Source organism: Juglans microcarpa x Juglans regia, chromosome 1S, assembly GCF_004785595.1.
Source record: "Juglans microcarpa x Juglans regia isolate MS1-56 chromosome 1S, Jm3101_v1.0, whole genome shotgun sequence".
NCBI classification, from domain to species: Eukaryota; Viridiplantae; Streptophyta; class Magnoliopsida; order Fagales; family Juglandaceae; genus Juglans; species Juglans microcarpa x Juglans regia.
In genome coordinates this window covers 3,884,347-3,894,491 of record NC_054595.1, presented here as the reverse complement: position 1 = coordinate 3,894,491, position 10,145 = coordinate 3,884,347, and the positions used below count along the sequence as shown (strand labels likewise).

The 10,145-nt window shown below is 37.9% G+C and overlaps 1 protein-coding gene and 1 non-coding gene across 2 annotated transcripts; one reads left to right on the top strand and one right to left on the bottom strand.

Annotated features, from left to right (window-relative positions):
* Window positions 1-1,826: 1,826 nt before the first annotated feature.
* On the bottom strand, window positions 1,827-8,179 carry LOC121246588 (homeobox-leucine zipper protein ANTHOCYANINLESS 2-like). Its single transcript, XM_041144766.1, has 9 exons — window positions 7,150-8,179; window positions 6,775-6,992; window positions 6,561-6,678; window positions 5,788-6,468; window positions 5,540-5,641; window positions 5,218-5,430; window positions 3,359-3,533; window positions 2,896-3,263; window positions 1,827-2,520 (listed from the first exon to the last, which is right to left on the bottom strand). The coding sequence occupies exons 1-9, from the start codon at window positions 7,336-7,338 to the stop codon at window positions 2,140-2,142; spliced, it is 2,445 nt and encodes an 814-aa protein (XP_041000700.1). The 5' UTR covers window positions 7,339-8,179; the 3' UTR covers window positions 1,827-2,139.
* Window positions 8,180-9,465: 1,286 nt separating this feature from the next.
* Window positions 9,466-9,603, top strand: LOC121247930. Its single transcript, XR_005937331.1, has one exon. It is a non-coding gene; the product is annotated as a small nucleolar RNA snoR111 (small nucleolar RNA).
* Window positions 9,604-10,145: the final 542 nt, after the last annotated feature.

Genomic DNA, 10,145 nt, shown 5'->3' with positions numbered 1-10,145 from the left:
CAAATCTGGCTTCCATCTCCCTGGCTTTGAAGAGCCCAATAATTTATTAACACATGCATCAACAACAAGAACATTGCACAATTATCTAACCAAATTCGCACATGTTCTCTTCTTGCAATACAACTACATTCAACTACATATTTAGACTCAAATATACTCTGCCACACATAAGATGGATTAGAGCTCATATTGGATGATAAAAAGTCACAATTCGGAAAATATTTGGCTTTGGTTGGCTAGAAGTGCCAAGTTAAACGCCTCCAAATCCTGAAATCTCAACCCACCAGAAAATTTAGAACGATACAAATGCTTCTAGCTCATCCAGCAAACCCTTCTCTCATTATCTCTTTACCCCCATCAGAATTGTGCAATCTGCCCTTCTAGTTCTCGACACAGCCCTCTTGGTATTTTAAAGCAACTCATGACATATGTGGGGATGGCCTGAACCACAAACTTAAATCAATTCTCATGACCAGCCTGCGATAATAACTTTTTCTTTCGTTCTTGTCACTTTGCCCAAACTTTATCTTTACATGATTGTCTTCTCGCTAAATAATTTATATTATTTATAAAGTTATTGAATTTTCAATCTTGATAATGTTGGGTGCTAGTAAATAATATAAATGGATATTTGTATGCATTTTGATTTTTAGTATTTTGTATTTAAAAATGAAGTTAATATAAGTTGATAAATGGGTTTATGTATTTTGACATATAGGTTATTGAAAATTATAAAAATAAAAATAAAAAAATATTTAAAAAAGTAGATAAAAATTTTAAAAATAATAATATTTTATTATTATAGAGAGATATCTAATACAATACAGAATTTAAGTTTTGCATGAGTAGCCAAAATCAAAAAATGATATGTTAACCAATTTCCAAAATAAAGTTGCAAAAATAAATCCATATTTCGCTCCCAAGACCTCAATAAAAAAATATTAAACATATTTTGGCATAAATAAATTTCTTTAAAATAAAGAAAACTACTCTATTTGTAAAAAAAGTTATATAAAAATAATCTTACAGATTTAATTTGATATGAATTATTATATTATAAAATTACTTTTAACGTAATTTAATTTAAACCATTTAATTATAAATTTATTTTTATTATAAAATAGATTTAATAAATAATGTAGAACTACATTTTGTAAAATTACTTTTAAATTAATTTATGACATTATTCTTGTATTATCATTTTTACTCCACACTCACTCGAAAAAAAAAATAAAAAACTAAAAACTGTTCAGAAGTTTTCTATCAATCCTAATAATAAATATCAGGCACGTGGATTTGCCGTTACACTTCCCTACAAACATTTGGCGACCACCAACGCAACAGACGATAAGATCGTAATGATCAAAACGCCGTTACTGTCAGAATCCTCTACCCTTCCTTCATACCCACCCTTGTCCGGTACATGTCAGAATCGGATTGGACTCGAAACGTAACCACAGACAACACCATCTCGCCATGCATTTAATATTTTCCCGACAACCTCTGCTACCTTCATTAATGTAAATACAGCGCAAACATGTACCCACCCACTCCCATAACCTGTATCTGTCTCCTAACAACCCCAATATCCACTTCCATCCGGTGGCGCGTGAACCACCATCTTTTTAAAAATTTTAAAAGAATAAAATAATATCACATACGTATCAAAAAAAGAAAAAACACCGTCAACTATATAAAATGTAAAAATAAATACTTACTGATACATAACATTATCCATCTAAAATTCGTAAAATATTTAAAAAATAAAATGCTTAATAATGGATTATTAACTTGAAAAATTCAGAAATAACATTTTTTTTAATTTAAAATAGTTGTTCTTTATTTTTTCAGAAAAGTCAACAGAAAATGGAGGCAATTAACCGGGGGAAGATGGGCTAAACCGAGTCAATACCCGAACCACCACCCTTGCTTTGTGTTTAAAGACTGCTGAGCTCGCTAGCTCTCAGTCTCGTCCTTATCACCATGCAAGGAGTTTCCACGCGCGGTTCGTTCTTGACTCAACACCCACCTTCCAACCACCTCCACATGAACACTGAGTCTGACTCACTCACATACAAATTTCCATGTTAACAATACCCCCCCCTCCTTCCCCATCAGGCTATCAGCTGGCTTTTGCCTTCAGCTTTCACACTGAAGAGCTGCTTTGATCTTCTGGACGGTGCAGGAGATGAGGTTGTTGACCGTCTCCACCGATTCTACCGTGAGCTTGGCAGTGGGGAGACTATTCACCAGTATCTGAAACGCAACCGTTAGAAGTGACCCACTCACTCTGAGAGGGCCATCGCCGTTGCTGGCTGTTTCCCCTGACCCACGCGAGCCCGGACCGTCGGGTACGATGGCGAATCCCGAGGGAAGTAACGCCACGTATGCCGAATCCCCACCGTTCATCACCACGTGCATGGCCGGGATATCCACCGGCGCGTACACCACAAGCGATCCCGCCGCGTCTATGCATGTCTCCTGCAATATCAGCATGCTGCTCTGGTTCGCGTTCATGGCCTGCAGAAATACACATGGTTTACGCTCGGGTTTCAACGAGGTTTACAAATCACGCCATTTTGACTTTAAAAAAATAAATCCAAAATCCAAAAATTTTGACTTTTTAAACAAAGGTAAAAAGGTTAAAGAAGCAAACAGTGTATGTATAGCCTTTTTCTCTGATCCAGAGATCGTCCTCAGCAGAGAGCCAGACTTCCAATTTCCAAATTCCAAACCAATCCTTTTAGGCTAACCTTTATCTCTCAACGACAAAAATGGTTTGACCTTTCCACAAGGGGACATACGCGTCTTTACATTATCCTCCTCAACAACACCTACGTCGACGTTGAAGGACAAAATCCGAGAGAGAGATAAGAGATAGAAAGAGGGGCTTACGCCGGCACGGAGGAGAGAGACGCAGTTGCCGTGATCTTGGCCCTTGGCAATATGGGCCATCTCCTGCATGGGTCCGCCGTTTGATAATATGTCCCATTCACTTCTGAGCCGTTCATCGCGTAGAAAGTCGAATAGTCTCTGCGGCGAAACCGGTAGCCAAACCGACGTCGCAGCGCTCAGTACGACGCCCGGTGGTTCCCCCGGATCGTCCACGCTCTTCCGGGTCATGACCCTGACGTCTTCGTCTACATTATCGGCGTGTAGCTTGTTCCATTTGTGCACCGTCGACGCGCACACTCCGGCGCAGAAGTTGTCGGTCATTCGTTGCGCCAGCTTCAACATGCTTCGTCGCCCACCCGCAGTTATTGCTGGACCAAAACACGAAAACATATGTTGGGTCAGTACTCTTGTTCAATGTGGAGTTTGGAAGGGTGTCTATGGTTATTGTTGCTTATATTTTTACCGTCGTGGTCTCTGGTAGGGACGGCGGAGGACATGAGGATGGCTAGGCATTCGCATTGGCGTTGAAGGTTGGCGATCCAGCGCTGTGCACCGAAGCCCATGCCGGAGCTTAACAACGGTCGGTAAACCTGGTGGACTTCGCTCTCATCATACTCCGCATGCTCAACCCATGTAACCTGTTTTGGCATATATTATGCATTATTACATCATGATATCAGCCACAAAAAAGCAGCTTTCGCCTTAAAAGTTGTGTTCTATCACTTTAACATAACCAAATAATTACAAGCTGAATTTGCATCTGCTTAGTGATATACCGTATATAACGTGCATATGTTAAAACCCAGGTGGGAATGGGATTATTGATGGGTTTTGAAATTTATTGTATTAATAATAAAAAACCTACTTATGATCATATATCTGTGCATGGTAGTGAATGTATGATGTCAATGACGGAAGAAAGATTGGGGCTTCAAACTCAACGCATGAGAGACAAGATATCACACAGACCTCGAGCTCAGGCACACATAAAATAATGATTTGCTTTAAAAGCTAAAGGCAAAACTCTCGCATGATTTAGAGGAACGACGTGAGCACTGTATACGGAGACATTGAGGTGTGTCCCACTCACTCTAGATAGTCATACGTAAGAACAAAATAGCCAGTCTTGGGAGTTTGACTTCAAGGGTCTACACTGATGGGAAAAATAAACTCCTTTTTTATAAAGGCTGGAAACAGTTCACATGCAGGATCACAAATATATATAATATATAGAAGATAAAGAGCATCAAAGATTAGCATAGAAACATCAAATTCGTATTTTATTAAACTAATGACGAAGATTACGATGCGATTTGCTTATAAAGGGATATGAAATTAATGTGTCCCAGGGTACAGAAATTTGAGCAATGGCAGCTTCTACTGATAAAATAATGTGCTACCCTCGATTTGGGGTGGGGGAGGCGTACGGTGTTTCTAAATTAATATAATTATGCAAAGTAGTCCAGTTGTTGTTGAAACTTGAGAATGGAATTGAGACCAGAAAGAAAAGAAGCATCCAGGTCAAGGACTGACATTAGGAAATCTTAGATTATTAGCGACAGTGCTTAAAATATTCCTTAAGAGGGAAACCTAGTGAGTAATATCAAAGACAAATAAATCAAGTTATCCGATGCACGTACAAAGTCAAAAGCCCGGATTGGATACACAAGAGCATCTCATTTCATTATTATAATTTTTTCAAACTCTTATATAAAATTATAATAAATAATTTAATTTTTTTAAATATCTATATAAAAATTATATTAAAAATTTATATTTTAATAATATTTTATTTAACTTTTAATAAAACATCTCATCTTATTTGAACTAAATAACCAAACGAGGCCTAAATTTTAAATGATTTAGAACTGCAAACTCATTAAATGATTTTTGACCTGATGTTTTAAATTAAACTCTAAAGTTGCAGTTTCTTCAGCAAACTCATTAAAGACCCAAAGGAGAAAACACCCACCTGGGAAAACACAACGAATGCAAAGGAAACAAGTGGATCCGTTCACATCCCTAATTAAGTGGGCGTTACAAAACTCGAAGTACATGAGTATGTGTGGAAAAAAATTTTCAAGAACAAGAATCCTTGGAACGCGTAAGTTGTGGTTGTTTCATTGTTCAAAACACTACGTGGAAACAGGAACTGTTCTCTCAAAAGAGACTAAAGATCAGGCATGAATCAGTTTTTCAAAGGCACATCAAGAGGTGTAAATATGTGTATAATATGTAAATATATGGAGGGAAAAGTTGAAGGGACCGTTTGCAAAATACACAAGCAAACAGACCCTTGTAAAAATGTGGTTTGGTAATTACCTTAGAGTACCCATTGGGCATATCTTGGACGACACAACCAGAAGGAAGCCTCCTGCAGTTCACAAATGTTGGTGCAGCCGAAGTTTCTCGGATGCTGTCAATGGATACATCAACCACAGCCCATACACCCTCGGCATGCTGCTTACAGAATCTCAAGAAATTGACCTCTCGAACCGGAACCAGAGGCGAAAGGACTTGCAGCTCAGCATGCATCTAAAAAAATTAACATCATTATTCAACACAACCACAAGGAATACACATACATATATATACACATATATATGCATGTATTTGAGGAAGATGAACAACATCAGCTAATTACCAGTTGAAGTGAGCCATTTCTGGTTCCCCCCATACCACTAGATATCACATCAGTTGTAGAGGATCTGGCAATCAGATAAGGAAACATTTCTGCCCATCGATTCTATGAAAATGACAAAGCCAACTCAAATTAATTCTTCCAGAAAGTGTACATAAAATTCGAAGTAAAGATGCAAGTACTAAAAGTTCAAGCAATACCACTTAACAAGTTTTTGCTCAAAGAAATATTGACGCAGAACTATGACTTACCGAGTCCATCAACGTCTCAACAAGGGCCAAGCTGTTGATAATCACCATACCAGTCTCCCTAGTAGCCTCGGTGACGAAACCATTAGGTTTCAATCCAATGCAAGGAGTGAATGTTCTCACATACTCCTCGTGATTCAACATTTCTCTCCCACCTTCCAGGCTCCTGACCCAAACGGGTTCATCAGACTGTGCCATTTTAACCAATTCATCCATGGCTGCCAGAGCAAGCTCAAGAAACATAGACCTCTCGATCGATCTATCAAAGCCAGCGGTGGTTCTAGCAGGAGGCATCACTGGCAAAGCATTGGAAATGCCAATACCGAAATCGGGTCCCAGTGGCAATGTTGTGGCCACAGTGCTCAAAACACCATAACCATTGCTCCCTACTCCAAGTTCCAAGCTTGAGCTTGGTAGAGGGGGACCGATTGAGTTAGCCAAAGACGGAATGGGACGGCCCAAAAATTTTCCTGCGAGCGCACAGACTCGGTCTAACTCATCCTTTAACCGGGAATTCTCAATCCTAAGATGCTGCTCTTCAAGTGAAATTTCACCCATTATTGATGGACCACCACAATTTGAACAAATCGGGTTCCTCATTGCATCTCTGATAGACATATTTTCTGCCCTAAGCTTATCGTTTTCTTGTCTGAGCAGTGAGTTCTCATGGCGTTCCAATTGGGTCTGGTGCAAAAAAGGAGAAAAATCAAGTTTCATCGATCTAAGCAAGTCTCTTGCTTGGCTATGGAGAAATTAAGGGGACTGTAAGGGCTGACCTTCATTTGGGTACGGCGATTCTGGAACCAGAACTTCACCTGTCTGGTTTCCAAGCAAAGCCTTCTGCTAAGCTCCAATCTTTGTTTCTCATCAGGATGAGGGCACTCCTTGAATAGACTAAAACAAGGAAAACAAGAAGGCAGAAAAAATCAACCACCTCTCTGATAAACTCAAATTCTGGTAGAGTGAATATTTTTTTGAAACAGATCATACGCTTCGAGTTCTTGGATTTGCTGTGGCGTGTGTCGGTGGTAACGCTTCTTTCTCGGAGGATTGTCGGCTGCATCCTGATCGTCCCCAGAAGCGCCGTCCATGTTGTCGCTGCCAGATCTACTCTCATGCTCTTCGTCTCTGCTCCTTCTCCCAGTATTAACCTCAAAATTCTCAGCCATTCTAGCCATATCCGTCTGCCCGTCCATATTTGGTTGTTGCTGGAGAAAAAAAAAAACAAAAACAAAAAACCCAAATTTTTTTTTTTAAATCAAACAAGCACACACCCCGATCAGCTCTTTTTGACCCAAGAGAAATAAGAAAACGATGGTAATCAAAAGCAACAAGATCCAAGTGTGAGAAGGTACGGTGCCGTACAAGACCGAGAGAGAGTCCAGGACTGGAGTTGAACATGGATTTCGTGAGAGGCGGAGTGACAAGGCGAGACTGCGCGAGTGCAGCGGCGGGCATGTTGTGGATGAGGTTGCCGTTGCTGTAAGGGATATCGGCCACGATTCTCGCACCGCCACCGCCAGTAGTATTCTCAAGGAAACCCCCAAAACTCATCAAAGAAGTCCTTTTTCTCTCTTTTCTCTGCTATATATAAGAGCTTATCTCTCTCCCTCTCCTCTCTTTATAGATTTGCTTTCTTTTTCTTCTCTCTCTCTCTCTCTACACAAAATTTACAAGCAGCCCTACAAATCTTATCGAGTGATCAGTAGCTTCTTTTTCTTAAAATCACGCTCTCAGTACACCAAACCAGAAATCACAAAACAACAGGGCTTAGAAAAAAAAAATGAGCTGGGTCACTCTCAAAATAACCTTTTTAAGCAAACCAAGTACATAGGAATTCAAGAAAAGGAAAAATAGAAATGGGAGAGAATAGAGAAGACGAGCTGATTAAAGGCCAAATGTCTCCAACTCCCTCTCCACAAGATTTTTAGACTGGAGAGAAAGAAAGAGAAAGAAGGCAAGCAAACTCTCTATTATTTACTGCTTAGCTCTTCGTTCTCGATCCCTCTCTCGCTCTCTCTAAAAGTCTGCTATTTTTTTTTTAGTTCCCTGGTCTGCAGAATCGTCCAAAGAAGGACTGAAACTGACTGTTTGGGGGTTGGGAGAAACCCTAGTTTTGAGTGAGAAGTGTTATCTACTTCTCTGCATGCTTGACTAAAAAGCGCTGAAGCTCCGGGGCTTGAAAAATGAAAATAAAACAAGAGAGAGAGAGAGAAAACGAAAGGCTAGCGAAGAGGGGAGAGAGAGAGAGAGAGAGAGGGTGGAAGATAAAACGCAAGTATATGTGGAGTCTTCGAAGCCTTACAAATGGATGCCTCCAAAAAGTAGGGTCGGTTGACTCTCTCACGCACTCACTATTCTTCCGAAAGTCTGAGAATACCTTTTTAAACCCGTTGTTTAGAGGACTGCAAGAAAAAGAAATTACAATGACAGAGATTCAGATCCATGGCTCTCTACCTCCCTCTCTCCCTCCTCTTGCCTTGCATCTCTCCCTCTCTCTCCCCCATGGAAGGACTCTGATTCTTGGGATATGTAATAATACCACTACTGGACATATATATAAACTTTCTGGGGTATACTTTTGGCCGTTTTCTATTTTTTTTTCCCAACGTCCCAATGTTTTTTCTTTTAGATTGTGTAAAATATATTTGAGACAATATAATTAATAAAAATGATAGTGAATAAAATACACATAAATCGTGGTTTTCTTTCCCTTTTTTGGAATAAAACTTGTACATAATATCTAAATTGTTTTGGTTATCCTTTTTATTTTAAGCAAAGACAAACTTATCATATTTTTTTTTCAAAATAAAATAATTCTTTTTACTTTAAAAATTCTCGCAACGAAAGAAAAAAATAAATCATTAAAACTTCATCGTAAAAATTTTAGAAAAAAATAAATGGCAGTAAATTTAATTAAAAAATTATCAAGTTTATTTTTTCCATTTAAAAACAAAACGACATTTCTAAGATGATGAAAATGTGAACTTCCTATTTTTTATAAGGAAATTTATGTTTTTATTGAAAGTTTTGCGGAAGAATCTAGTTTTAAATAGATATTGATTCGCTTCATTTAAATGTATCTAATCATGATAATCTTTTAGGATTTTTAAGAATCCTTACAGATTACTGCTATCTAAATGTTGCATTATTTTAAAAAATTTATTATTTGTACCATATGCCAAGCAATTTCCTTTTGGCTTTATCAAAAAATAATGAGTAAATTGGAAAAAGTTTCCACTAAATTATATATGATTGGTTTAGCAAAAATTTTTTTAAAATTTTTTATTTATTTATTAATCTAGCGCTCGGGCAGGTCCCTACAATCCGGCCCACTCGCCCAATTTGTCCGGCCCACTAGGGTAACGGGCGTGAAAGCCTAATATGCCTCATTGTATCTTACACTTTTGTTTCTCCGGCCACCTACCCACCTTCCATCTCTCACGCCTCTCATTCCTCAGCTCTTCGGCTCTTCTTCTTTATCATCATCTTCTTCTTCTTCTTCATTTATTTTTTATATTTTCTTTCGTCTTCTATTTTTATGTTTTCCTTCTTCTTTACAACTGATTGAAATGTTAGGATTAGGTTTTCCGATAGGTTATTGGTATCTCTTAAGCTTTTTTGATAATCACTTATACTTGGGATTACTTTTCTTTTCAAATCAAAATCTATGTTCGGTTTAAGAGAGTAGGAGAGACAACTCTATGTCTCTTGCGTTGAAAAGAATATTGAGGTATAGAAAAAAAAAAAAAAATTGTCGAGAGATCATTTCGGTCGTCGTCTTTTTGTATTGGTGATTTGATTGTTGCTTGTCCATATTCAATTGTTGCAAATCTGTTGTGTTTGGTTAATTCTTTTTCAAATCTATCGACGTTGGTTAGTATATTTGCAAATTTATATATTATTATAGCGGATTTTACGGATGATTATGTTCTAAAATCCACCCACGAGCTCAATGAGGCGAACAAAGGCCGAAGATGGAGTAGCATAGGACCACTCCGCCCAATCGAGGAAGTGGGGCGAAAAGGATAGGTATCCGCCCATATAAGGGTGGGTAGTGGCCATACATTAAACCAAACATCTTTTAAGTCCCAACCTTTATATTTCAACTTTTCATCTAATTACCATCCAATTATCTATATAAAAAAATCAATACGATCATTACAAACTTTAAAACAAAAATACACTTCAAAATTATACTCAAATAACTTTTCAACTCTGCCTATTTACTTTCATAGACTTTAATATGAATTTTTTTAAATAGAAAAAGTATACAAAATTTTTCTCTTATTTACCAAAATTCTTTCTGAAGAAAATTATCAAAATTACCAAAATACATCATAACTAAACATGGTCATATA

Coding starts and splice junctions, on each gene's coding strand:
- LOC121246588 (XM_041144766.1), bottom strand. CDS start 7,338: ATGAGTTTTGGGGGTTTCCTTGAGAATACTACTGGCGGTGGCGGTGCG. Junction 5,642..5,787: donor TTGAGACGTTGATGGACTCG/GTAAGTCATAGT, acceptor TCATTTTCATAG/AATCGATGGGCAGAAATGTT. Junction 3,264..3,358: donor CCCTACCAGAGACCACGACG/GTAAAAATATAA, acceptor GTTTTGGTCCAG/CAATAACTGCGGGTGGGCGA.